Source organism: Alosa pseudoharengus, unplaced genomic scaffold, assembly GCF_046254945.1.
Source record: "Alosa pseudoharengus isolate Yale_2024_CS ecotype anadromous, Long Island Sound unplaced genomic scaffold, YU_APseudo_1.1 YU_APseudo_1.1_scf_16, whole genome shotgun sequence".
Classification (NCBI taxonomy): domain Eukaryota; kingdom Metazoa; phylum Chordata; class Actinopteri; order Clupeiformes; family Clupeidae; genus Alosa; species Alosa pseudoharengus.
In genome coordinates this window covers 21,499,873-21,527,868 of record NW_027468630.1, presented here as the reverse complement: position 1 = coordinate 21,527,868, position 27,996 = coordinate 21,499,873, and the positions used below count along the sequence as shown (strand labels likewise).

The 27,996-nt window shown below is 44.7% G+C and overlaps 1 protein-coding gene across 3 annotated transcripts; it reads left to right on the top strand.

Moving 5' to 3' along the window:
• Position 1: 1 nt before the first annotated feature.
• Positions 2-27,921, top strand: pkma (pyruvate kinase M1/2a). 3 transcript variants are annotated; one of them, XM_076287438.1, is made up of 11 exons: positions 2-102; positions 11,056-11,240; positions 13,711-13,802; positions 16,363-16,494; positions 16,874-17,060; positions 19,243-19,513; positions 19,742-19,892; positions 21,834-21,986; positions 24,062-24,228; positions 25,915-26,096; positions 26,355-27,921. In XM_076287438.1, the coding sequence occupies exons 2-11, from the start codon at positions 11,084-11,086 to the stop codon at positions 26,459-26,461; spliced, it is 1,599 nt and encodes a 532-aa protein (XP_076143553.1). In that variant the 5' UTR covers positions 2-102; positions 11,056-11,083; the 3' UTR covers positions 26,462-27,921. The 3 variants fall into 3 exon arrangements, with proteins under 3 accessions (XP_076143553.1, XP_076143552.1, XP_076143551.1); XM_076287437.1 differs by lacking the exons at positions 2-102; positions 24,062-24,228 and adding exons at positions 2,452-2,792; positions 24,778-24,944; XM_076287436.1 differs by lacking the exon at positions 2-102 and adding an exon at positions 2,452-2,792.
• The last annotated feature ends 75 nt before the right edge of the window (positions 27,922-27,996 follow it).

Here is a 27,996-nt window from a genome sequence, read left to right as displayed (position 1 = left end):
ACTTAAGAAGTAGTACCAGTCAGTTAAGTGGATCACCTTGAGCCACACTGCCTGCCTGGAAGTTGCAGCGCATCATTGCTACCCCTCAGCTTTACAGAGAAGGTGAGTTGGTTATTAGATGATTTGTTCATATGAATTGTGGTTGTCTTTTGTGAATTAACCTGTTTGGCTGTTAAAGGCCACAACTATAGTCAAAGCACCATGACTTTTGGCAATATCCAGCCAGCGTTAGCCTCACTGTTCACAGTTTAAACTAAATGGGTGTGTACAGAACTACTTCTTAGCCAGCTACTGTTAAACTAGTAAGCTAACGTCACGCAGGTGATCTCTGTCTGTCAGCGGTCTCCTTTTGTAGCAGGAACATGCTGCATACAGGAAGCCAGCTGGCGTCCTTTCTCTTCAGTAACTGCTGGAGTAGTAGCCTAACATTGTGATTGTATTTCAGAGGACGGAGTTAACGTTGGCCTACTATGCCTGATTCTCTTTATTTGTATTCAAATGCTGAGGCTGCTATTCTCATATTAGTATTTGGCCATAGAGCAGATTTTTCCTAGATTTCGCCTCAAAGGTGTGGTTGCTTGTTCAATGCAGGATTCCATTGGCCAGTCTGCGCTCTTGTGGTCTCCTGCTCAGGAAAATGTGACGCAGAGAGTAGAACGTGACCTGTGGCGCATCCGATGCATAGCACTGCACTCTGCCGGAAAATGTCCATAGCCTTCTACATTATGCATACACTGGGATGCTAGTGTTAGTGCAGCTAAAAGACGACGTAAGTGCAGCACTGGCGTATTGTTTTTGAATCAACGGTCCAGTTTGTTCTGTATGGAATCATGTGACCTTGATAAAATTTAGCCAGTCAGTGAACTATTATAACTAGTAGCAGTCTTTGCTGTAATAGTCGTTTCCACGTAGTAATGGCTCGTGTGAGTCATTTCACTGCAGAGGTAGTTTGACTACGTGACGGTTTTCATGCCTCGTGTATATACCCCACTGATCTGTATTTGTTTAGATAGATGATTGCATGGCGAGCAGTGACTACAATGGTATGTTCCTGTGTTATGTAAGGCGGCTGTTGGCTCGGGTCTACCCGATACCGGGAAGTCTTTCCGTCTCCGTGAGACATTTAACGGAAGGGAGCGGACTAGACGGTCCCCCTCCCCGCCTCTCCTCTCCCAAAATGAGTCCGTCTATAAACGGTGTCGAATTTAAATTTCTATAAAGTGCGCGGACCAAAATCACATCCCTCTGTTTTCAGTGACCGTGCTTGTGAGTAGGCCGCAACAAGGCTACGTGCTTATTAAAGTCATGTCCTACCATTCAGCACACTGCGTCACATTTGCCAGAGTACTGCACGTAGGCGATGGTTGTCATCTCTGGGTGAATGTCACTTCCTGTGCAACATGGCGATTTCCTGGAGATGCTAGGCATAAAGAAACCAATTAAACCGCACTGCACACTAATACAGGAAGTGGTAGTTGAGAGTGTAAAAATCCCAAGACTGACTCACAGGGCAGATGTTACTCATTACTATGGAAGGGATGTATGTATGTACTTAAAGGGACACCAGGCAACGTTTTCGTGTTAATTAATCATCTTCGTAAGTCGGTATATGGTTAAATGACTCATTACGGGGCGAATGAAGGCTCTCTCGCCCACCCCTCGCCCACCACCGAAGCAGGATCAGTTTACAGCACAGAGGTTTGGAAACACTAGAGATTGTTGCAAACGTGTGTATAATGGCAGAGCCGGCGAAGAAGCAGCGAAAACCCTTGACGGAAGACGCAAAGAAAAGGAAAAGAGCTTCAGACTGAGCGAGCGGGAGTTTTGTAGAGAAAAAGCATCAGGCTTGCCTGGTGTCCCTTTAAGAGTCACTTGAATGTCTTGAATGCAAGTCAATCCCCACTGATGCAGAGAACCATGATGCTAATGCCGCCGACATTTGATGGCAGTATACTGTATGCTAATTTAGGCCTGTGTCATGATATAGCCTGGTAAGGTGTGTGTGTGTGTGTGTGGCAAGTCCTTTTGTTCTAGCGTGACTAGATCTACCCAGACAGTAGATTGGACTGCAGTATTGGTGCAGCATCAGGTCCAGTGCTGTGCGGGTGACTCAGCTGGTTTCAGCTGCTGCTGTGTGTGTGTGTGTGTGTGTGTGTGTGTGTGTGTGTGTGTGTGTGTGACCACAGCCCTGCAGTATGCAGGTGTGCATTACAACTCAGCTTTTCTAATGCCCTGGTACCCCACATGGACACACACACACACACACACACACACACATACCCCCATACCCCCATCTGCATGCCAGTGGTGTGTATGTAAACTCACACTCTGCTGTGGGCTATTATTAGTCCAACTACCCAGTAACATGAGCCCACTGTTGGGGGCAGGCCTAGCTAGTAGGTTCTGGTGGTCAGCAGTCAGATCAGGGGGACTGGCATGGGCACTCTCCCCGTTCACATGTGACTTATGCTGGGTCAGAGCTTCTGGTGGCGTGGGGTGGCGGCGGCAGCAGGTGGTGTTTGGGGTGCGTGGAGGGAGTTTGGCACCCGCTGCGGCAGTTTATCTACTCCGAGCGGAAGAGGATTTGCCGCAAAGCCGTGGCACCGGCGCAGGACACCAGCTGTGGGTCAGCTGACGGGACGACTCCCCGCACGGTCTCTCTCGAGCGCGGTCACTTGCTGCACGTTCGCCCGGGCGGTAGAGGAGACAGAGGGCACCCTGGGATTGTTCTGGAGGAGTGTGACGGCCTCCAGGGGCCTGACTGTGCTATGGAGGAGCAGGAAGCTCTACAGGTGAGAGAAGGAACTACAACAGGAAGAAGAACACCGAAGGGAGTGTGGAAGGACATGCTCTTAGAAAAGCGTATGAGAAGAGAGAAGAGACAGTAGGTCTACTGTGTGCTAGGAGAGGTGTATGTTAAGAGAGAGTGATAGAGAGGGAAATGAGAAGGACAGATGGTAAGACACTAGGAGAGAGTGAAGGTGAGCGGCTAGAGAGAGAGCCATGGATGCGCTAACACACAGTGTTGGGTGTGTGTGTGCAGGGAGGGATTAGCACGGATTACTGGCGCAGTCTAAAGCAGGATGTGTAAAGCATGCCTTGCTGTCAGTGGGTGGGGGGGTAGTTTATGAGGAGAGGGAGGCATAGTATGACCCGGGGGTCCCCGTATCACATCACTACCATGCAGCCTGGAAGTGTTCTGACTACTGCACTGAGAGAGGTTACACAGGGTTAGAGCAGATCTCTGGTCTTGTCACTGTTAGGCCTACTGTTTCTCAGTTACTTAGCCAAGTAAGTGTCTGGATACACTTTCAGCTCCGCTTACAGCAAAGCAATGTCCTTGTTATAGCCATTGACACAGTGTTGCAAGAAGCTGTTCATGCTAATTATAGCTAGCCTATATTATGGCAATAAAGAGAATGCAGTGCCCATGGAGCTATGTTAGTAGCTACGTTAAGGGCTTGCTGTGAAAACAGGACACTTGTGCTTTTATGGAGCCGAGGCCACGACTGCTCATACACAGTCCCTCTGAAAGCCACTGGCAGAACTTGTTTTGGAGGCCTGAAAAGAGGTTAAAGAAAAAAATAATCAATAGTCGTCATGGCAACAGACTCATTAGCCATGCTCTGTTGGAGAGTGTGACTGCGTGGTTTGTCACTTTTGGAAGCCGACTCATGAATGAAGTCTTGGTCATGTGACTGGAGTGTCATCCCTACCTCAAACACTGTTACAAGTATGTTGTGCTTTGTCTGCAGACAATTTAATGTGTTGATTGAGAGTTTTCGGCTTTGCAGGAAGCTTATCTCTGAGATTTATGCTTCATGTTTACTGTCATGTTCTTCACTGTACTGGCCAGGGTGGCTGTGTTTGTGGCAGACTCATTTGGATCGCATTAAATCTCTTTTGGTTTGGATTGTTGACTGTTTTGACTTTTTTAAGAAGAGTCATTTAAAAACATTGTCTCTGGTTTGGCTTTGGATGAAAACCCAGTTACTTTGGGTACCATTTCCAAACCACAAACATGATTAAATAAGAGTGTGAGTTTGCAGTGGGAAGAACATGAACGAACATTCATCACCCATCAGTGGAGAGAGCAGGCGAGAGGCTCGTTCACCACTGGCTCACAACTCATTGGCTGTCTCCTGCCCTGGAAAGTGTGCGTGAGTGGCTGACGTGTGGGTGTGTGCGTGCGTGTCTGTGTGTGTGTACGTGTGTCAGTGAGGGAGCGTGCACACGTGTGTAAGTAATGGGATGTGAAGTGGCTCACGTACAGCATGGAAGCAAACTCTGCAGGCAACACTCACATACACACACAAAGACACTCTTTGTCACACGCACAGACACCGGCATGTTGACTCAAGTCTCTTATGGTTTAGCCAGGGCCTACGTGGGATCCATGTAAAGGATAATGTCCTTCCTCAGCTCACTTATCTCCCCCTCAAGAACCGACAAGTAGAACCGACAAGTAGAAACATTACATAAAACTTCTGGATAACCTCCCACTTATATTTCATGCCGCCTAAAAAGCCTGACATTTGCGTAAGACTTTGACTTGGTCCAGTCTCACTGTGCATATGACATTGGTGGTGCCAGTGAACAGGTAAGGTTACCTGTGAGCTGCATGTGAGTTAAGCTGCATGCCTCTCTCTGCATGACTCAGATTATCCCCCCCCCCCTGCCTCCTCCCCACCCCGTCTTTAACTAGTCCTTTGGTGAGGCGGCCTTAAGAAGCCAGATCCAGGTCACCTCAGACACTCTCCTCCTCAGAGCCCAGTGCTCCCGCAACAGCTGGGCACCATGCCCACGTACACCTCGCGAATGTTCGTGCTCCTGAGCCGCCCGCCTGCCACGGAGGCCCGGACCACCAGGAAGTTGAATGGCAGCATCTGCGCCCTCCAGTGAGTTTACGCTCCCACTCAGAGAACCAGGCCCTATGGGCCTGTGTAGTGAGCTGGCTTCTAGATCTGCATTCTTGATAGGACTAAGCAGGCCTTAACAACACCCTGCCAACCAGAGGCTTGTCCTCAAGGTTGTCTGCTCACATCCAGCCAAGGTTTTATTTTTTGCACATTCACAACAAGGGATTAATGATGGGACTAAACACCAAGGTCATGGGTTTGACTTCTAGGAACCATGCATAAGTTACTGGTCCTACATGTCATATTAGATAAACAGGCTTTGCATAAAACTAGGGAGATGTTGAATTGATATGTTTTATATTTAGTTTGGATGATAAAAAACTAAATAAAAGTTGAACGCCTAGTTATCCTATGATGTTACACGACAAGATGTATGAATAACTCTTTTTTTTTTTTTTTATGTAAGACTAATGCAAATTACTTTTTTATGCAAGTCATTTTTATGTCATTTTGAAGCATTCTATAAAGATGCTTGTCACAGGGTATTGCCCGTAATTGGAGTGGCATAAAGTGAAAGTCCAGGTGTGTTTTGTTTGATCCTGTGGTACACATGGCACGTCCATGCCAGGCCTCACCCTCCCCGCTAGTTTCCTGTAATAGCCTTCTGTACAAGTCAGTCTGTCAAGTGTATGATCTTCCCACGCCCGTCATGCTCTCTGATAAGGTGCAGGGCAGTTGCCTCATTCTGTTTCCCCATTCCCATGTAAGGTGAAGATAGTGTTGTGCATGCTACCATGCATGCTAACAGCCTCACCTATTCCTGCATTAACAATAAGCTACTTTTTGTCCTTTTTATAGATGGCTTGTTCTACTATTCAGTTTCATTTTGACATCTAAAGGGCAGATGAGCTGTCTTTCCCACTAGCACAATGTAAGCTAAGGCTGTGTTCCAGACTGGAACACCAGGTTGCGAAAAAGAAAAGTTCTCACAGCATGGCATCGGCAGCAGTGGCCTACTGGTTATAGAGGGAGAGCAGATAGCTAACAAACGTTCAGAAAAAGTCCTGTTGGCAAATTTGAGGAAAAGTCGGTAAAGGGGCTATTTCACACAATTTGAGGGTGCTGAATTAAAATATTTTGTTTACCAAGCTCAATTTTGAGTTTTAAGCTTGCTAATTAGCATAATTTACATACTTTTTGGTTTTGCCATAAGATATCAGGAATTGCAAAAAACAATGCATTAATATACTCTTTATGTATCAGATATGTTGTAGGATAGGACAGGAATTACCCCAATGACCCTCAAGTAGCAAATGAAAATAAGCTAAAATTATATATAAAAAATAATAGCTAAAATTCAGTATGACATTTAGAAACAAAATTCCTTGATAATAAATTGATAGAATAGTAGGTGACTGCTCATTTTTCTGTAGAAAGTCCTTAGTCACTAACTATTATGAACAGTCTTAAGGGCAAGGACAGTCAGTCTTTACAGATTTACACTGTTTTTTTTGTTTTTTTTACTGTAAAGGCTTGCCTAGTTAAAACTTCTCACTGGTGCTCTTTCCTATCATTCAAATTCCAGCCATGCAGAAATGGAAGAGTGTGCATGTTTGAGGAGTGATGAAGAGTGCTATGGAGATTGCATTATTTGCAAAAAAATATCCTAGACAAGATATCCTTTATAGTGCAACAAAAAGAAACATTCTCCAGTGCATCATTAATTACTGCATATGATGCTGAAAGGGAAGTGGATCTAGGACAAATCCTCAGCTATGAACTGATTAATGTCCCTGTACTGTAGCTATTGCAGATAGCAATGGTTATTTGTGAAGTGGAAATAAGTCTATCCTCACTCAAGTGCTGTCTAGCAATGTGGAATGTCCAGTAGTGATCACTGCAAAAACTGCTCATTCAACACTGGTAATAGATGCTCAAGATCTAGTTATGTCTTTAGGACACCCATCTGACTGCAGCACATTTAAGCAGGAAACTTTTGTATTGTTATTTGGTATTTGTTATGTGGTAGCAAATGATGTTAACTATCAAAGAAATATACCTAATGTAGAAATACACACAGATATTGCAACAGATAATGGTGTAGGCCTATCTGATTAAGACCTGAGTGGTTGAAACATACTTATTAAATTACTTACATCTGCACTTTTTCCCCCTTTGCAACTGTCAAAGAAATCCCATAAACACGGGAAGGCCTAGGGTAGCCTACCAGTGTTGCGCAGGTTTGGTCACAAGCGGCCCGCGGTCGCCCGATATTTTAATCAACCCGACCGCAACTCGGACCGCGAATATTAATTAGGACAAAATTATACCCGACCCGCGATCCGACCCGCTTATTTACAAAATGTGTGCTTTTGGTTATAGACTGCATGCAGTGTGACAGTAGGCCATTTCTGTAAAAACAAACTAATTTATTTACGAAACTTGATGCAGTAGAACTACACGCAGTAAGCATGCAGGACATAATGTTTGCGCAGGAGAAAGAATGAGAATAAGAGCGCAAGCACGCACGCAACGCACAAAGGATAAGAACACTAGGATAAGATTTGAAGGCCATGGACATACATCTTTCTTTCGAAAACAGAAATGGTGAGGAGAGGTAGGCAAGAGAGATACATTGCTGGTCAAAACGTTAGCGTAAGAACTGGTTTATAATGCTGAATGAAACACAAAGCTTTACTAAAGCACATCCACTGTTTAAAGTCACAAACACAACGAACTAAGGTAACTTTTATGCATGCGCGAACCTATACATACCGGTAGATATGGCTGTGTAGTCTGTGCCATAACATTTATTCCTGCAGGCTGCCCGTTTTGGCTGTCATACTTTTAAATGGCTTCGCAAGAAGTAGGCCTAGCCCATAACCATAGCCTATATCGCTTTTCCTGAAGGGGTGTCTTTATTATTTTAACTCGCGTCTTGCTTCTTTACTGTTGACTTTACTGTATTGATGCTTTACTGTATTGATGCTAGCTTTCTCGTGATATTTTAAGTAGGCCTATTTGTAGAAAATATATATTTAATTAATTTTAACTGACCCGCCCGCAAATGACCCGAATATCATTAAAATATTTTGTTTATGACTCATAACCGCGGGTGACCGCGGTCATCCGCGGGCGACCGCTTAATTTCGGGCAGACCGCGCAACACTGTAGCCTACATCAGATGGCCTTAAGATTAGGCTCTTCTGCATAGCATTAAGTGATTTGCATGCAGTAATTTGAACACTGACCTTGATCTAGTCTACTTTGGCTATTTATTGGTAATTATTGCCAAAACACCACACAATATAAATGAGCTATAACAAACAATAAAGGACTTAATCACACACAAACTACTATTTTACTGACTACAAAAATAATAATTAAGTAGGAAGTTTAGAAGTTCAAAACCCAGAATTGACAAAAAGTGCACCAAATTCAACACAAATGACTGAATACACTTGGAATGTATTCCTTTCTTTCCAGATATTTTAGGATTTGGATATCGTTTCAGTATCGAGTATCAAGATATTTATGGCAGGTATTGTATCGAAGTCATAATTTTGGTATTGTGACAACACTATGCCAGAGCCACTCTGTTTTCTAGATGTCGAGAATCGGAGGCACTACCACCAACAAGTGATGCAGCTCAATGACCTATAAGAAGAGCACATTATCAAGCTCTAGTATGGAGGCACGGACACATACCAAATCCAGTGTTACTAGAAGTAAAATGTTTTTTACTTGTCGGTTGTTGCTAACGGTAGATGCAGTTCTGCATTAGGCTTATTTCCGCTATCTAAGTTCATATGTACTGTAGGATATATTCTGAGTTGAAGGTTATCTGTGCAACTTGTTATTGTGATGAAATGCATTAAACACCACACGAGGGACTCACTATGTTAGCAATAAAAATATGGTTGTGTTTTGATTAGAATTTCCGAGTTTATTACATGTTCACTGTAATCATGTTCCCATTAAATATGTTAATAAACTATAGTATGGGTTCTTTAATGCTCAAACATGTATTTAGAGAACACTTTTATTTGGTTTTAGTGATTACTTTTGAAATCAACCCAGTTTAGGGAAAAATAAGCAAAAACAATCGCTATTTTATGTTAAAATGCTGATTATGCGACTTAGAACTTAGAATTGAGCTAGGTAAACAACATTTTCAGAATCAGCACCCTCAAATTAGGTAAGAAAGGTGGTTTACCAACTTTTCCTCAAATTTGCCGTCAGAGGTTCTCTTCTGTGAAGCTGCTCTCCCTCTATTAGTGCTTCGGGCTTGTAACCGGAGGGTTGCCGGTTCGAACCCCGACCAGTAGGCACGGCTGAAGTGCCCTTGAGCCATGCACCTAACCCCTCACTGCTCACCGAGCGCCGCTGTTGTTGCAGGCAGCTCACTGCGCCGGGATTAGTGTGTGCTTCACCTCATTGTGTGTTCACTGTGTGCTGAGTGTGAATTCACGGATTGGGATAAATGCAGAGACCAAATTTCCCTCACGGGATCAAAAGAGTATATATACTTATACTTAACTACCTATATCGCTAAAACGCTAAACTAGCATTTTAGCTACCTTTTGTCAGTGCTACCTGGGCTGTTTAAAATGCAATACCTTTAAAGTTGTTGGCCTGCTAGTCTCTCACAAACTCCTTGCTGCAGCTTTAGTTGTGTGTTTGTGTTTTAAATGTTTTGTTGTATTTTTGAAGTGGTGTATTAGGGTACACACTAATTGTTCTCTAGACTATTCAATCAGTCAAAGGGGTCAGACCCTTATCCGGCAATGTTGTTGCCTTAGCATACCCCTGTTTTATTAGTAGGCTTATGAGCGAGTGTGTTGCTGTAGAGCTGTTATCTTGCCCTTGTTATCGCCTTTAACTCTCCTCCTATCTGCTCTCCTCCTGTCTGCTATCTGCTGTTTGCCTAGATGCCGCTGTAAGCTAACTGCTGTCATAAAGACTGATTTGTTGTCTCTGACAGGTGTGCGGGGTGGGATTGGGGATGGTGGTGCGGAGTGTTCCTGAGTGCGCTGTGCGCTCACAGCCTCACTCCTCAGTACAAAGGCATCAGTGTCTCTACTGAAATGGATAGGCTATGTCTCCTGTGGAGAGAGCAAGAGAGGAGATGCACTCTTTTGTCAAGTGTGTGTGTGTGTGTGTGTGTGTGTGTGTGTGTGTGTGTGCGCGCCTGTGTGTGTGAAAGAGGCAGGCAGGCTGGCTATGTTTGGTATGCTCAGATTTCTTGTCACATGGCATACCAGTGTCAATACGTCATACCAATGAAGCACATTCGAATCTTGAGTGAGTGTGTTTTTCTGTGTGCACACTGCACATGCGGAAGAGAGCCACTGAGTGTGTGAGGGTGTGAGAGATAGAGATACAGTGTTTCAGCTTGCCTGAATTCCTCGTGTGAGAGGCTGCCAGAGCACTTTGGCTGCATGACTCTGTTGCCACGGGTGACTCATGGAGGCCCGTGTGGGTGTGAGGAGAGAGGGGAGGAAGAACAGAATGTTCAGTGCCCTCCCCACAAAAAAACAATTTACGGTACTCTTTTCATCTGAAAAATGGTTTGAAAATCTGAACGTTCTGAGTAATTCCATGAGGCCCATGTACTCATTTCACTACAAATCGTTTAAGACCGCTGTGAACTGGGGAGAGGAAATGTGGAAACAGCATGGCACTGTTGCCTCATGTCCTCCATGCCTGCAGGCTTCTTCCTGTGACTAATATCAGCCCTGCCTAGGGAGTAGCTACCTCGTGGTACCTCCTGCTTTCTTTGCGGTTGTTTGCCTGCCTCTGGAGTGGCCTAATTTGGACATAAGGACGTGTTTTACAAGCTTTTGAGCGATGTTAATGATGAACTATGCTTGGCTGTATTGCTGATGGTTGGCATCTGGGCAGGAGGAACTTGAGCTCTCACCTACTACTCCAGGGCACCGAGCCTTTGTTAATGCCTTTTTGTTTTCTATTCTCTTTCCATTCTGTTTATTCTGTACTACTTCTCCTCTCTCCACACCTCCGTATCCACCCTTCCTTTCCATCCCTTCTCTTTCCTCCATCTTTTTAATCTCACTTTCCTTCCTCACATCCCTGCACATCTTATTTAACGATTCTGTTCCTCTCATTGATCTCTCATCTTCAATCCTTCTCTCTCACTCTCTCATTCTCTCACTCTCTCTCACTCTCACTGCAGGACTGTACCAGTAGACTCTACTCAAAAAATGCCCAACACCAAGGCACAAGACATGGGCTCAGCCTTCATCCAGACGCAGCAGCTCAATGCTGCCATGGCCGACACCTTCCTGGAGCACCTGTGTCTGCTGGACATCGACTCCGAGCCCACCACTGCCCGCAACACTGGCATCATCTGCACCATTGGTACGTTATTGGTAAACCCACCGGGCCAAGATGCCACACACACACACACACACACACATAATCGGAATGATTTGCATTCTGCAGTCATGCAAGCTGAATGAGTCTTCATTAATACTAGAAAACGTCGCCTATTTATCCATGACCTTCACATACTGAGATATCAGCTGCACACATGCAGAGACGAGGCAAAACAGAATGCATCTCAAACGTCTTTCCCAGAGAGATCTCACTTTTCTCACAAGACAACTTAATCTGAAATCAATTACTCAATTTGAGTAATTACTACTCTGTGCCTCTTTCATATGTGATTGCAACTCTAGTCATCATTCTTCCATCATACAACAGCCACTCACTGAAGAAGCAGCATGACCTGTTTTAAATGGGTATTCCTTACCTTTTGTTGTAATCCCAAACATGGCTGTTTATCAGGGACAGTCACTACAGACAGATGGCATTTGCAATCCTCAAAATCCAATAATCAAACAAATAATTGTTCATGGAGTCACACATTTGGAGAACCACACAAATCTGATCCAGACTGCCTGGCCTAAATCACAAAATAACTTAGGTGTTCCTAATAGTAAAATTATCATTACATTTCTTCAGCACCAATAGAAATCTCACAAGTCCAAGATGGTCTTCTAAACATTTGTTGTGTTCAGTTTCTGCACTGTGTGTCAGAGTTAGCCTTGGATGAAAAGATGGACCAATCTATGGTTCCTGAATAACAGCATTCTGAACAACAGATAGTTTCAGAGGATTAAATCATAAATTGAATGGTTAGTAGTAAGGCTTGCATAGTCAACTACCTCAGTTAACACATAATCTTCAGTGTCCCGCCGGCGGGACGGTTAGTCTATATCAGAACACCTGACATACAATCTAAATAGTCCACAAGAAACCTCAAAGTGTTACCTTTCATTTGAGACCAGGATTATGCTTCTACACAAAGGGGTTCATGTGCAGTAAGCATTTCATTGTCAGTATGCATTTTGGTTAACAAAAAGTCCTATGGGGAGTTTAAATAGGCATTTTGCGAAACACATGAGCATACCTTGGCAAATAATGGTCTAAAGCACTCATATTTTCATTCTATATTGCACTTTTGCACACAGCTTCACAAGACCTGGTGCTAGGGCTCAGTTGTGTTTCTAAGTGATATCAAGTGACCTAGAGGGCTGAAATGTGGTCAGTTCAGAGATGCTTGTAATCCGGCAGAAAGAAAAAACTATATTCTAGCCTCTGTAACTCTGTGTGAGTACATCACACAGTTATTTTGACTGTTTCCTATGAAAACTACAGGTTCTCAGCTTTCTATAGAGGTCCAACATTCAGGCAAATTTCAGGCAAAAACTTGAATTTTTTTATTGAGATCCATGTTTAAGTAACTATACTACTAGCATAGATTTTAAAAAAACATATTTAAGTTTCTATAACACACAATGCTCTGGCCATTAAATAGCCTTAGTTGCGGAAATGGCCTTAAATTAAACAAACAAACAACTAACACACCCTACTGTGGAAATAAGATTAACATGCATCATTATTATCATTCTTGTTATGCAATAGCTTACATCATATCATATACTTTTATTTCAAATATCAACCTAATCAAGTTTAGTAAAAGAAAAACGTCACAAAAAGTTTCATAACACATAATATTTTCTGGAACTATCTTGGTATAAGCCCCAACGCTAACAGGACACGCAGGACATACTGTATGCCTCAGTGCTAACGAGATGTGCAGGACATACTGTATGCCTCAGTGCTAACTGGACGTGCAGGACATACTGTATGCCTCAGTGCTAACTGGACGTGCAGGACATACTGTATGCTTCGGTGCTAACGGGACGTGCAGGACATGCTGTATGCCTCGGTGCTAACGGCTCCCACACACATCTGCGTTCCGTCAATGCATGCCAGTGGGTGTTCCCGACGGTAGCTAAGCAAATGACTTGAAGTAAAACCGTAATGTGATTGGTTGGTGCCGTCCGTAGATTGGCTTGATTGGCCGGTGCCGTCTGTCGGTGCAGCAACAGCTGAACTCCTCAACGCGAGCGGCGGGAGAAACGTGACGCGACGGACCCACAATTCAGTTCGGCAACGGATCACGTGAGCCCATGTAAAGTGAATGGGATGCGTCTCCAGCAACGCGAAGCACGCAGCTGTGTGTGGGAGCCGTAACGGGACGTGCAGGACATACTGTATGCTTCGGTGCTAACGGGACGTGCAGGACATGCTGTATGCCTCAGTGCTAACGAGACGTGCAGGACATACTGTATGCTTCGGTGATAACGGGACATGCAGGACATACTGTATGCCTCGGTGCTAACGGGACGTGCAGGACATACTGTATGCCTCAGTGCTAACGGGACGTGCAGGACATACTGTATGCTTCGGTGCTAACGGGACATGCAGGACATACTGTATGCCTCAGTGCTAACGGTCCCCTCCCTCTGTTTGTCCACAGGGCCGGTCTCTCGTTCAGTGGACACGCTGAAAGAGATGATCAAGTCTGGCATGAACATCGCACGCATGAACTTCTCCCATGGTTCCCATGAGGTAGGTGTTCTTAGACACACACACACACACACACACACACACACACACACACACACACACACACACACACACACACACACACACACACACACAGTCTTATGTGTGCACAAACGCACTCAGACATATTCATACATAAACACATGCATTCATCCTTAAATTTGTTTACTTAATTTACTTGAACACAAAAGCATTTACATAGATACACACACCAATACACATTTTAATCTATGCATATGCCAGACAATGTGTCCCAGTGGCCTACTGTAGGTTGCAATGCAAGAGAAACTTCTCGGGCCTCTTGGTAATAGTTTTGTAATGGTTTTATTACATCACTAGTTGCTATGCAGTTGCTCTGTGGGGGTCAAAGGGTGTGTGTGTGCTGTGACTAGGCAGACAGAACCTAATCTAAATGAGTGTCTACCACTATAAATACTTTATTATCTGAAGGCAGCAGCTCTTGGCTGTCCATATCTCTCTCTCTCTCTCTCTGCTAGGAGACAGCACTGCAGCTTGGGTCAACAAAACTGGGTGGCAGAGGAACTGAGAGTTCGCTCACTCACTCTCTCTTTCTCTCTCTCTTTCTCTCTCTGTCTCTCTCTCTCTCTCTGTCTCTCTCTCACGTACACACACAGTTTCCAGTTTCTCTTTCCATGCATATTTAGACTGTTTTAGCACCAGGGGGTTAGTAATGGGCCCCTGTGTGTTCAAATTGGCTATGCAGAGTAGTGTTCTACTTTGTTACTCCACATAATGTTGTGTCTTTGCGTCTGTTTAGTTTATGAGCCCCCTTTAAAGATATTAAGTTTTGGAGGTTAATCCCTAATGACCCCAAATCAGTTTCCTCTGTAGTAGTACTGCGAGTAGAGGAATCTGTGTACTCTATTGTCGTCTATCAGGGTTTTCTCCTTCGCTGTGAACCATTCAATCAAACAGAACTGAGTTGAGTTGAGCAACCCTGCTATATTGTACTGGTTTGTGAATTTTTTAGACAACTACTATTAATCTTTCCATCTGGTTCTGTCGCATAACGGGGCTCAACATGGTATTTACAGTAAGACCGAATGACCCCTTTCCTAGTGTGAAACCAGCAATGTTCTCTGAAAGGCCCTCAACATCAGGCCTCCCTGACCAGCTCTGTTTACTATTTCAATAGCCCGAGGCATCATCCCACACCAGCTACTGACCGTGGTGTCAACATGTGGTTGGTGACTTGAGCACAAATGCACGGTTGGTTTTGCTGCGTGTGGCCTTGACGTGCAGCCAGTGGTTTGGAGGAGCCGTCTTTCTGTGTTTGTGCTCTTTTCCGAATGTACTTTCGAAACCACCATAATGGTAACCCGCATCCAGTGCAACAGATAGTTATATCCACGTTAGTGTTATAGTTGAGGTTGAACTCGAGTGGACTAGGTGGAAGTGCATCTCTAAGATGTAATCTACCTCTGCCACCTGCCAAGAGAAACCAACCGCTCGGTCTTTTAACCTTGAACAGAGTCGTGCATGGCCTTGTAAATTGCTAATGATTTCCTAGTACACTTACATATAACCCTTTAGGAATGACCTAGGTACAGTATGACCTGACTTAATCCAGCCTTGCAATGTGTGTGTTACAACTAACTATTGGAGTCGTCTAGCACCACACACATCCTGACCCTTCCCTTGCCCACCCAGTGGAATGCTAAGTGCTCAGTGAAGCCAGATGACCCAGTATGCTTGACTATCAATATGCCATGCTCACATTTATGACCCAGCCCATGGTGTGTATGAGTCTCTGACATTGCACTATGTTCTAGCGTGTCTGTCCACCCACCACATGCCTGCAATGGGACTCAGCTTGGCTTTTATCCCAGAGTGGGCCGTTGCTGCTGTTTCCTTAGTAGGTGCTAACAAGAACATGCTAATAGAGCAGTTTACAAGGACTTGTGCTGGGATGGGATAAAAATGGAACCTCTGGGTTATTGTTATTCTTCCTGTTTTCTGCTGTGGCTCTAAGCACTGGTAATATGGAGCATCCATTAAAGTGAAGAAATCCTGTCAGAGTTGATCTTCAATTGCGAGCCCACATTGTCGAAAGTGTAACTGTATGTAGCTGTATGTCTGTCTGTGGCCATCCTGTTGAATGTCAAGTCAAGTCAAGTCAAGTTTATTTATATAGCGCATTTCATACACAGAGGTCATTCAATGTGCTTTACATAAACAAAACCAAACAATAATAACAAATAAAAGCATAGAAGGGCAATATAGTCAAAGAATAGTTAAAAGGTAAAGATCATAATAAAAAGAAAACATAAAACAAGGTAAAATCATTTAAAAATAAAGAATAATTAGTAAGCAAAACAAAGGTAAAAGTAGTAAAAAAAAGTAATAAAAGACAAAGTAGAATAATTATCAAGGCAGATTCAGAATTTGTAACTCGGCACAGTTAGCAGAAAGCATCTGAGAACAGTTTGGTCTTAAGTCTAGATTTAAAACTGGCTACAGTTGGGGCCTTTTTGATGTCATCCGAAAATGTGTAACGGTGCATGTAACTGTATGCCTGTCTGTGCCCTCCTGTGTGCTGCAGTACCACGGTGAGACCATGGGGAACGTGCGTGAGGCCTGTGCGAGCTTCGAGCCTGGCAGCATCCATTACCGGCCCGTGGCCATCGCCCTGGATACCAAAGGCCCAGAGATCAGGACTGGACTCATCAAAGGAGTAAGGGACCACACACACACACACACACACACCTGTTAAGATCCCAAGGCATGTATCTGAAAACCCAGTCTAGCCTGGCTGTCCATGTAGTGTAATGTGATGTGATGTGGGTCCATAGATTTGAATGGCATAATGGCAGTGAATTATATCTGACATGATTTTATCATTTGAGTTCCTACTTGTATTACTCCAAGTTGAACTGATATTATTATCCTTAATCCCTCAATGTGTTTAGTCCTCATTACATACATTTGTTTTAATGAGTAAACCTCTCTGCTGCGTTAAAAGGAAAGTGCCAACTTTGTTCAGCATTCTGTGACTGTGCTGTGTACAGTGAATACTTATCAGTTGGCGCTGCCATCTCCTTCCTTTTCTCCAGAGTGGCACTGCGGAGGTGGAGCTGAAGAAGGGCAACACGATCAAGGTGACCCTGGACGACGCCTTCATGGAGAACTGTGACGAGGAGACCCTTTGGCTGGACTACAAGAACATCACCAACGTGGTGGAGAAGGGCAGCAAGGTCTACATCGATGACGGTCTCATCTCACTCCAGGTGCAGGAGATTGGTGAGTTCAGACGGCACTGCCCGGGTGGATTTCAACAGTGATCAACCTTCACCTGTGTTGGTTATCTTGGTGTTTTTCCTTATTTTACACCTTGATTTTAATCAGCTTAACTATCAGCTAGTTTCCCCACACATGGATGAAGTCTTAAAGGAATTATCCGGAGTAAAATGCACTTTAGATCGATTTACGGATGATTGAGGGTACATACGTTGAGTTGACATTAAAATCATGTAATTCGGATGTGTTTTGAGAAAGTTCGATTGTACCGTTTTCAGTCACAACTCGTAGCCTGGAAGTGAGCGGGGCCTTTCAATTGCGCCGCTACAAAACGCTATTTTTATACCTCTTCTACAGTTCCAAACAACATAACACTTACGTGGTAGTGAGTAGAGGGTCCCTAAAGCCAAACCGAAGTATCCCGAGGTCTTTATGTGGTCGAATAGAGAGTCCAGAATGAATTTCATCAAGCCAGTACCTTTCCGGAAATGTTGCCATCTTTGCCGCCATCTTCAGGGGAAAGTCCGTAGGAGCAGAGCCCGTCTACGGAGAGCCTCCCCACTCTCTATTAATCCCATACAAACCGAATTTGGCTGCAGTTCACCAGAGTTCACCTAGATGGCGATCGCGGGCGAGTACAAAATACATGGGGTCCTATGGAGCTACATGGCTAGATTTATTGTTTTCACCTATTTAACAACTGAAACCCTCAGATTTTATTTTATTTTTCGCAAAATGGATATGGATTATCAATCAAAAGTGAAATAATCCGGGAGTCATGTCCTTTCGTTTTCTTACAGGTTGGGTCGTTGTTGCCCATAACACGCTAGCATTGATGCTATGCTATGCTATGATCACGCTAATATATGACGTCCTTGACACGTTTGAAAGGCTTTTTAGAACAATTAAGTGACTTTAAAAAATATAATACTCAACCAAGTGTATTGTCTTTGCCTCCCCTTTTAAATACAATATTCTAATTACTTGAAAAAAAATTATATCCCGAGAAAAGTGGATTTTGAGGGGTACAGCTCCATAGACCTCCATTCATTCTGGACTCGCCCGTGAGCGCCCCTAGATGCAGTACCACACCGGAAGAGTTCCGAGAGTGAAGGTTCTCCCCTTATTAGACATTCTCTGGTAGGAGTCTGCTGAGTGTGTTGTAACACGCTCTGGAAATTCACAATTTCGTCGCCGTTTAAAAAAAAAAAAAAAAACATAGTCCAGTATTTCTTTCGAAATTGAAATGAAGTTGTATGGACTGGACTATGTTTTTTTTTTTTTTTTTTTTTTTAAACGGCGAAGAAATTGGGAATTTCCAGAGCGTGTTACAACACACTCAGCAATAAGACTCCTACGGACTTTCCCCTGAAGATGGCGGCAAAGATGGCAACATTTCCGGAAAGGTACTGGCTTGATGAAATTCATTCTGGACTCTCTATTCGACCACATAAAGACCTCGGGATACTTCGGTTTGGCTTTAGGGATCCTCTACTCACTACCACGTAAGTGTTATGTTGTTTGGAACTGTAGAAGAGGTATAAAAATAGCGTTTTGTAGCGGCGCAATTGAAATGCCCCGCTCACTTCCAGGCTACGAGTTGTGACTGAAAACGGTACAATCGAACTTTCTCAAATCACATCCGAATGTCATGATTTTGATGTCAACTCAATGTATGTACCCCCAATCATCCGTAAATCGATCTAAAGTGCATTTTACTCCGGATAATTCCTTTAAGTATAGACTAAAAACTTTTGAAAATGTTCTTTGAAGTTATCTTTTAGTCTAGGACTAGGCTTAATCCATGTAGAGGAAACTGACCCTACTGAATAGGACCTACTGACCCTACCATCTTTTAGTGTTTTTAATCTGCTACTGTTTAACACTCTATTTGGGGCAGCTGTGGCCCACTGGTTAGCACTCTGGACTTGTAACCGGAGGGTTGCCAGTTCGAGCCCCGACCAGTGGGAAGTGCACTTGAGCAAGGCACCTAATCCCTCACTGCTCCCCGAGCACCGCTGTTGTAGCAGGCAGCTCACTGCGCCGGGATTAGTGTGTGCTGTGTGTGTTTCACTGGATTCACGGATTGGGTTAAATGCAGAGACCAAATTTCCCTCACGGGATCAAAAGAGTATATATACTTATACTATACTTATTTCTGCTTCCCTCTTTCCCCCTCTGGCAGGCTCCGACTACCTGATTTGTGAGATCGAGAACGGCGGTACTCTGGGCAGCAAGAAGGGCGTGAACCTGCCTGGCGCTGCCGTTGACCTGCCCGCCGTGTCGGAAAAGGACATCCAGGACCTGACGTTTGGCGTGGAGATGGGCGTGGACATGGTCTTCGCTTCGTTTATCCGCAAGGCAGACGACGTGCACGCGGTCAGGAAAGTGCTGGGTGAGAAGGGCAAGAACATCAAGATCATCAGCAAGCTGGAGAACCACGAGGGCGTCCGCAGGTGAGAAAGTGTGTGTGTGTGTGTCCGCAGGTAAGAAAGTGTGTGTGTGTGTGTGTGTGTGTGTGTGCGCTCAGTACATGCAAATGTGCCTGTTTTTGACTGGGTGGAAGGTTGTCTTTGTGTCAGTGGCTCATTTCATAGATGTGCGCAAGAAACATGTATTGTGGTTGAGCTGTCGTCAGCTGTGTTGCATTGGAGGTCACCTTTACTCCCATGTCATCAACGCAGGTTTGACGAGATCATGGAGGCCAGTGATGGCATCATGGTTGCCCGTGGCGACTTGGGAATTGAGATCCCCACAGAGAAGGTCTTCCTCGCTCAGAAGATGATGATTGGCCGCTGCAACAGAGCTGGCAAGCCAATCACCTGCGCCACACAGGTAAGTTCAGCACAGCAGTAATGTAGTTATATCTGTGTCGTCGTTTGTCCGGTATTAAAGTGTGTGTGTGTGATAGAACAGTGGTTCTCAAATGGGGGTAGGTGAAGGCACTCCAGGGGGTACGGTGAGATTTTAACCCTTACAACCCGATTGACGCAAAGTGCATCAAAAAACACACACTTTCTTCTCTGTTACTTTGCTCCGCAACTGTTCATCGCAGCGAGAAACCGTTATTGCGTGACAGAGCAGAAGTGGGGCTTTCCAACGAGACCACGCACTTGTCTGTACGTTAAAGTATAAAAAATGAAATCAAATTGAAATCCTATTTACAGTCTATACTTAGTTCACCTGCGCACCCATTACTCTCGTTTGAATTACTCGCGAACCCGTGAACGCATAGATATGGCAAGCATATCAGATGAAAGAGGAGACACAGGGCTATCCAAGTATGTCGATCTTTCTGGCTGCAGTGACGAAGTGACTGCAAAATAATAACGTCATGTACAAAAACCAACGCTGAACACCCATTACTTTAGTTTAAAATTACTCGCGGACCTGTGATCACGTAGATATGCCATACATGAAAGGGAAGACACAGAGCTATCATTTGATACCAAGTACATCCTTCTGGGTTATATAGCTCGACTTACCTCATGTTTTTGTCTGTTTTTGTGGCAAAGCATGTTTATAATCCAACGCTATTGTGTGTTTCTCTATGGCAAAGGATGTTCAGAATCCGGTTTTGAGATCCTAGCAAATTCCTGCATGGCATCCAATTCAAGGCTCACATTGCATCCCAATTTGTTTGACAAAGAAACACCTTTTTTGCTTTCACTAAATAAAAAATGGCATTTATTTCTGTAAGCGCACACCACATATGTCTGTAAATTGCTCAGCCCCAGAGAATCCCTCCACCATGGCAATGATATTGCCAGATTCAGGACAGTCCTACTCACACATGAAATACATGTAGAACTATGTGCTTGCTGTGGTGAGATACATGTCAAAATATAAGAATTTTTAATTCTTTAAAAATCTAAATAAAATCAAAGCTAGTACTAATACATGAAAAAATTCTAATATATTTAAAAAGTAGAATCCATGCAAAAATACTTTAAAAACAATTATTTAACAAATATTTCAGGAAAATATAAGTTCATAAAATGAATTTTATATTTCAGTAGGCTATTCAATTTCGTTATCCTAAAAACCCAGAGTCCCCCCCCATACCAGGATGGTTCGACCCAACCTGTCACATGCCACCCGCCATCACCTGTCAAAACTCAAACGATGGAGTCGTGGTCGAAGCGTATCGGTATTTCTTGTGTGCTGGTTAGGGAGTACTTTGCTGAAAAAATATTTCACAGGGGGTACAACACTGAAAAAAGGTTAAGAACCACTGTGATAGAACATAGGCAGTAGTGCCATACATAGCAGACTACTGCCTACCAACTTTGTTGAAGTTAAGGGTAGTTCACACCAGGTGCAATAAGTATAAAAAGCTAACTATATAAAGATAACTATAACTAACTATAATGATAAAAGCATCCACACTGATCAACGATAAGAAAATTCTCTCCTTGTGTCGATGAATGAGATGGCTAAAATTTGATGGATTCTGATTGGATCTCAGCTTGTTATCGTTCTCAAAATCGCTCTGAAAGTGATCCCGATGATCTCGTTCTTCATGTTGTTATCGTTAGTTTGTGTGGACGTAGTCATTCATATTAGCTAGAACGATACTTTTTTTTGTCGTTATCGTTATAGATATGGTTCTTGGTGTGAGACACTACTGTCTGTTATTGCATAAATGATTAATTTAAGCTGGTGCTTCAAGTTGGCTGGCTAGTGCTGTACCTCTTCTGTAGATAAGGTACCACTACAGCTTTCGTTCCTCTCATAACTAATGTTGACCCCGTGCCCTTGGCACGTGCCCTGCAGATGCTCGAGAGCATGATCAAGAAGCCTCGCCCAACCCGTGCCGAGGGCAGCGACGTGGCCAACGCCGTGCTGGACGGTGCCGACTGCATCATGCTGAGTGGAGAGACGGCCAAGGGAGACTATCCCCTGGAGGCCGTGCAGACGCAGCACAAGGTGAGTGTACCCCCTAGTGAGCCTTGCAGGTCATTGCACCCAGTGTATTACATACGTAGACTGTTGTTCTCCCAGCATTACTTCAGAAGTATTGAGAATTCTAAGACGTAAGCGGAGAAATTATAAGCACTGAAAGTTCAGGTGTGTTATGTATGTGTGCATGAGCAGTTCTTTATGAACTGTCCATTAAATGTATGAATTGTTTATTACAATCTTGCCCTGTAATTCTGAGGTCTTGGAATGATAGTCACGGCATGTCACACGATAGAATGTTGGGAGACTCCGGTCAAAAGTTCAGCTATTTACTGTCCTCATTGTTTTTATTGCTCCTTTCAATGTTTTATTTGTAATGTGTTTATTATTCTGTTTGCATATTGTAAACATTAGGGTGAGCCACTAGTCAGGTGTGTTTTATTATGAACTTTCTGCACAGTATAAAATGCCAGTTTCAGATAACAGCTTTACACAAAGGGTAGCATTTAAGACATGAATGCCCTTCTTGACCACCCTTCTTACGCAAAGGTCAGCATGTCCCTTGCCAGCATTTGATAAGCCAACCTTCCACTCCTCCTCCTCCTCCTCCTCCTCCTCGTGTCCTCTCACTCCTCTCATGTGAGTGCAGCATGACACAGCTATCTGCACAAATCCCTGTTTCTGCATGCTCAGAACTTTTCCACTGGTCCGTCAACAACAGGTGGTCATCATGACTCAAAACGAAGCCAAATCTTAAACCTGAAGGTCCCCACCTTTTTGGATGCCTCTCCTGCGGTCCCTCCCAGAATTCCAGATTCCCAGAACATTCTAGAAAACTTCAGAAAATGTGTTGTTCCAAAAGCTGGCACCTTTAACACAGGCATCTTTCTCAAACACAGTGTGAAGATGCCGAGGTGGCAACACAGACAACCCGTGACCACTGCATTTAGCCTTACTGCCCTTAGGGGCACTATTGCCCTTGCCCTGCATCCCTGCCCCACCAAGAGTAGTAGTCAGGTCAGAGGTGCTGTTACACGTCACCGCTCTGCTTCGCATGATGCAGATGCACGACAGCGTCTGCTGTATTGCCCTCATACTGTATGCTCACTGCACTGGCTAACACACTGCTGACTTGTGAACCAGTGTGACCACAAACTCTTATCACTGAGTCCCTGACGTCAAGAAGCCATTAGACGTTGTTGCCTTGTGACAGGCTGCACAGTTAGCTGTATTTGCCACACTAACATTAGTTCCAGTGCTATCCACTGGTGTGTGCATCTTAGCTGATAACCGCTTGCTTTGACCCCTCTCCCAGGCCCCTAGTTAAGTCTACTAAACTCTCTATAACATCTTAATGGGGTGTTTAGTGCACCCTCTTCTGTTTCAATGCATCTCTTTGTTCTCTTTACTTTTCTGACTCTGTTTCTTTAGGCAGACATTGTTAACAAGTTCTGTCCTTACACACACACACACACACACACACACACACACACGCGCACGCACACACGCGCACACACACAGGCACGCAAACATGCATGCAAACATGCACACAGATTCACACCTTGGTAGACATGTATGTTACCCTGCACAGCAGCTTGGAGGCAGTGGCAGACGAGTGTTCATAAACAGTGTTTTACACATCCTGTTCAGATGATCCGGCCAGTGTTGGGCTGCACTGCATATATGTGATGAAAGTAACACTTGAGTTGGGTTGCTGTGGTGTAAGTACCCATGGGATGTGTTTGTAATATGTTTATTTGTGTGTGTATGTGTGTTTTTGGCCTCACTAACTGCACGTTAAACTAATAATCTGCCCACACTCTTTTTCTTCTCCTTTTCTTGTCTCTTTCCCTTCTTTGCTCTCCCTCCCTTGTCTTCACCATGTTGTTTAATGGTCCACCCATGTCTCTTATCTATCTGTCTATCTATATATCTATCTATCTATCTCTGTCTGTTTTTTGTATGCCATTCCCTCTTCTTTCTTTCCTTCTTTCTTTCTTTCTTTCTTTCTCTCTCTCTCACTCACGCGTGTTGCCTCGTGGCTTTTTTGCCCAACCCCTCCCCTCTTCCGCTGACCCACCCGCACACGCTCACCGCACCAGATTGCCCGCGAGGCCGAGGCGGCCATGTTCCACCGTCAGATCTTTGAGGACCTGCGGCGCTACACGCCCCACACCAGCGACACGGCCGAGGCCATCGCCATCGGCGCCGTGGAGGCCTCCTTTAAGATCCTGGCCTCCGCCATCATAGTGCTCACCGGCTCCGGCAGGTGAGATGGGGACGGATGGGCCCAGAGCCGCAGGGGGGGCCCAGTGGAAAAAAGGGGGTCCTGGAGTGTCCGGGGGAGGGGGCTTTGGCTTCCGGAAGGTTCCGTTCCGTGCAGGGAGAGTAGGGAGAGTGGAAGGAAGGCGGGGAGTCGAGCTGGATCTCTGTGCAACTCCTTGGAGCGGCAAATGTTTATGAACGGCTGTCTAAGTAATGTCAGCGCAGGCTCTGAAAAACAGAATAAGGACCCTGTTTGGATTCAGAGCATCAGTTCATTTCTACTGGGTTGTTTTTAAATTTAATAATCTAGGAGAGTATTTTGGTTTGGTGTTGTTAATGGACATCAGGTGGTTTAGCCCAAGAATAGCCTGGTTAAACATTTGCCATCAGCCTTGAGCCACAGTCTCCAGCTCTGTCTCTCTGTAAGTGTGTGTGGTGGTGTGACTGAGTCCTGAGTGTAACCCTTTCACCCCATATCCCACTTCTGCGGGTGGCGCTCTTTCTCGTCTGGCGTGGCATTTTTTGCGGGGCTGGTGATGGCGGTGGTGTGTAGATCGCCCGCGAGGCAGAGGCAGCCATGTTCCACCGGCAACTGTTTGAGGAGCTGCGCCGCAACACCCACCTGACCCGCGACCCCACCGAGGCCGTTGCCATCGGCGCCGTGGAGTCCTCCTTCAAATGCTGCGCCAGCGCTCTCATCGTCCTCACCAAGACCGGCAGGTAAGACGGGCCATACCACCGCTACGGTGACGGCCACATGCCAACGACAGGTGAGACTGGGTGCCACTCAGCCAGGCCGATGGGCATATGCCAAGTAATGGGGACACGGCTATATAAACACACAGCTATTACACGCAAAGACAAGTTTGGTGGGCACTGTTCATATCACAGGTGATTATGCCAGCTACAGGTAAAGTGCTTAACTTGCCTCTCCTGACTCTTGAGGTCAACCCAGTTGCTGTGTTCAGGTGAAGAGCTAATCCTAATTCATAACCAATCAATTTTTTTATAAATCTGCCTCATCAAATGCATTGTTTGTTCGATGCATAAATGATCTGAACGCTTTGACCTTCAACAGCACTCACTATTGGTTAAAAATACATATCCTAGAATGAGGGTACCAATGAACACCTGAATCCAGCATGGTTCTTCGTGTGTGTGTGTGGATGACTTACTATGGTTGTGGGTGGAGCATCAGATGAAGCATGGACTTTTATTTTGAATGCATTCGGGATCTGTTCAACTTTCCTATGTTTTGATGATATGCCTGCTGTAATTGCACTAATAAAAAATAGTAGTGGTTTTATATCAGCTCACAGCATGTAATCAGCACCCAGTGCATTTACATAAAATTTACTTCGCTACCCGATCTGGCAAACTTGCATAGTGCGGTTAAAGCCGATAAATGGGCGTAAAAGCGAATACAGAAGTGCCGTTCACCCTGTTACGAGTTGATGAACCACTGGAAACATTATTTTAAGGTACAAAATAATCTTTGTTGTTGCTTTAAGTATATAGTGCAGATTTTGGTATAATACTAATCATCGTAAAGTGGGCACTACGGACGGAAGCGCTCAGTACACATTAGCAGTGTACTGACAGAAGTATGCGGTTTAAGTCACGGTCTCTGTGTCCACTCTCACCCAGAGGATTTAAGACGCCCCTCTCTCCCCCTCACCTCTGTGTGCAGGTCTGCCCAGCTGATCTCCAAGTACCGCCCTCGTGCCCCCATCATGGCGGTGACACGTAACGAACAGACAGCGCGCCAGTGCCACCTGTACCGCGGCATCTTCCCCGTCTTCTTCAACAAGCCCTCCCACGATGTCTGGGCAGAGGACGTCGACATGCGCGTCAACTTCGCCATGGAAATGGGTCCGTTTCAACACTACTTTTTTTTTTTTCCTTAGGTTGCCTTAGTGCCTCTTAAGTCTCAAATTTTAAGTGGTGATGTCTCCTGTTGCCTGTTCCACATGTTAACTTAATTCAAATTATTTATATTAAACGTGTGTTGTACTCAAACTAGTAGTTCTCTACCTGAACGGGTAAATGATGGTTTATTCCCGTTCACAAAAACATTTTGGCTCCAAAGTGAAGAACTGCACTCACTTCTGTCTTGTGTTGATTTTGTAGGCAAGGCCCGAGGCTTCTTCAAGACCAACGACGCCGTCATCATTCTCACCGGCTGGCGCCCCGGCTCTGGTTACACCAACACCATGCGTGTGGTCCTAGTGCCCTAAACTACCCTCTCACCTCCTGCAAGACTACCCGGTCTTACCCTCCCTCTTACCCCTGCTACCATCTCTCCCCTCCCTACCCCACCAGAACTACTGATCCCTACTTAAACACCAGTTAGTGGTCCTTCCACTTCCTCTGTGGCTCACATAGGACCATCCCGCTCCCAACACGCACCAGTGTAGTTGTGTAGGAAATCAAGGCGAAAGGAACCTCCTCTGTCCCACCTGTTATACTTGAGGGCCAGTTCTGACAGCTTGACTTAAAAATTGCAGAACAAAACACACCAGTACACACTCCAGAGCAGACCAAAGTCACTCCATTCCCTCAGAGTTCTCCTCTTCTCACCATACACAGACCAGCCTCGGTTCCGTCGTATTTAGTCACTGATAGTCACGCGAGAAGCCAGCGTATACAACCGGACTGAAAGTGCTTCTGTCTGGACTGTCTGCATGCACTCCCTCTCTGACCCTTAACCCCTGTCCCTTGTCCCTTTCACTGTCTGGAGAGGGTCATTAGCGTTAATTAAGCACACACACACACACACACACACACACACACGTACAACCACATACAGAAGCTGGTTACTGAACACAATCTACCGCCTACCAAGTGAACAAAAACAGTGGCTTTTCTGCGCTTGGGTCTGTGTCAAACCCACCACCCCCCCAGACAGTGATTCCAGGGATGCCCCCCACCCCCCAGGCCAGCATAGGTCTATGTTTGTTTTGTGTCGTATATGCGCTTCTGCTGTGTTTTTAAGTGTCGCGATCCTAACCTGCTTTAGACAATGTTACACCTTGTATTATACTTGACTTTGTTGATATGGTGACACAATGTTTCTTCTTTTTTTTTTGTTCATTGGCAACCAGTGCTACTTAACTATTTTTTTTTTTCTAACTGAAGAGAATTGTTAACATTGGCTGCCTGTATTTTTAGTTTGTATTTGACATAAGTTACTATTTTTATGTTCTGTGTTTAGAACATGTATGTGTGTCTGTGTAAGAAGACTCTAGAAGGTGATGGCACGTTAAAAGTATACTCTCCAAAGGAACCTAAGGAATAGTCACAAGGTGTAATGTAGGATGTCCCAGGGCCTCTGCATGGTCACAGTATTGGGAAATACAGCACTTGGAAAGTTGTTTTTTTTCTGCCATTGGGGGACCGGAGAGCTCAACCCTCTCCCTCCTGCACCTTTCTCCATCATGCTTCTGTCTAATGGCTAACTTGGAGGACATATATACGTTGGCACTTTGTGTGTGTGTGTGTGTGTGTGTGTGTGTGAGAGAGGGAGAGTGAATGTATGCGCCTGTTTCCGTCTGTTCACCTGCTTCTTTGATTGTGTGGCTAGGGTTTCAGGTCTGTGGATATGTAAAAGAGTAATGCTGTGTATTGATCTGGTGTGCTGTGCTGATCGGTCCGAAGATTGGACTGCAATCAATAAACGAGCTGACGAGCACCTAAACATGGCTCCACTTTTTCTTTTTCCAAATGAATCAAACTAAATTGGGCTGGCATGCTGGTCTTAAATTTCCATTAC

What these genes read in the sequence shown, in the direction of transcription:
- pkma (XM_076287437.1), top strand. Translation starts at nt 2,467, where the DNA reads ATGCTGGGTCAGAGCTTCTGGTGGCGTGGGGTGGCGGCGGCAGCAGGT. An exon ending in GGACTGGACTCATCAAAGGA is followed by an intron (nt 16,495 to 16,873) that starts GTAAGGGACCAC and finishes CCTTTTCTCCAG; the next exon opens with AGTGGCACTGCGGAGGTGGA. An exon ending in CAATCACCTGCGCCACACAG is followed by an intron (nt 19,893 to 21,833) that starts GTAAGTTCAGCA and finishes CGTGCCCTGCAG; the next exon opens with ATGCTCGAGAGCATGATCAA.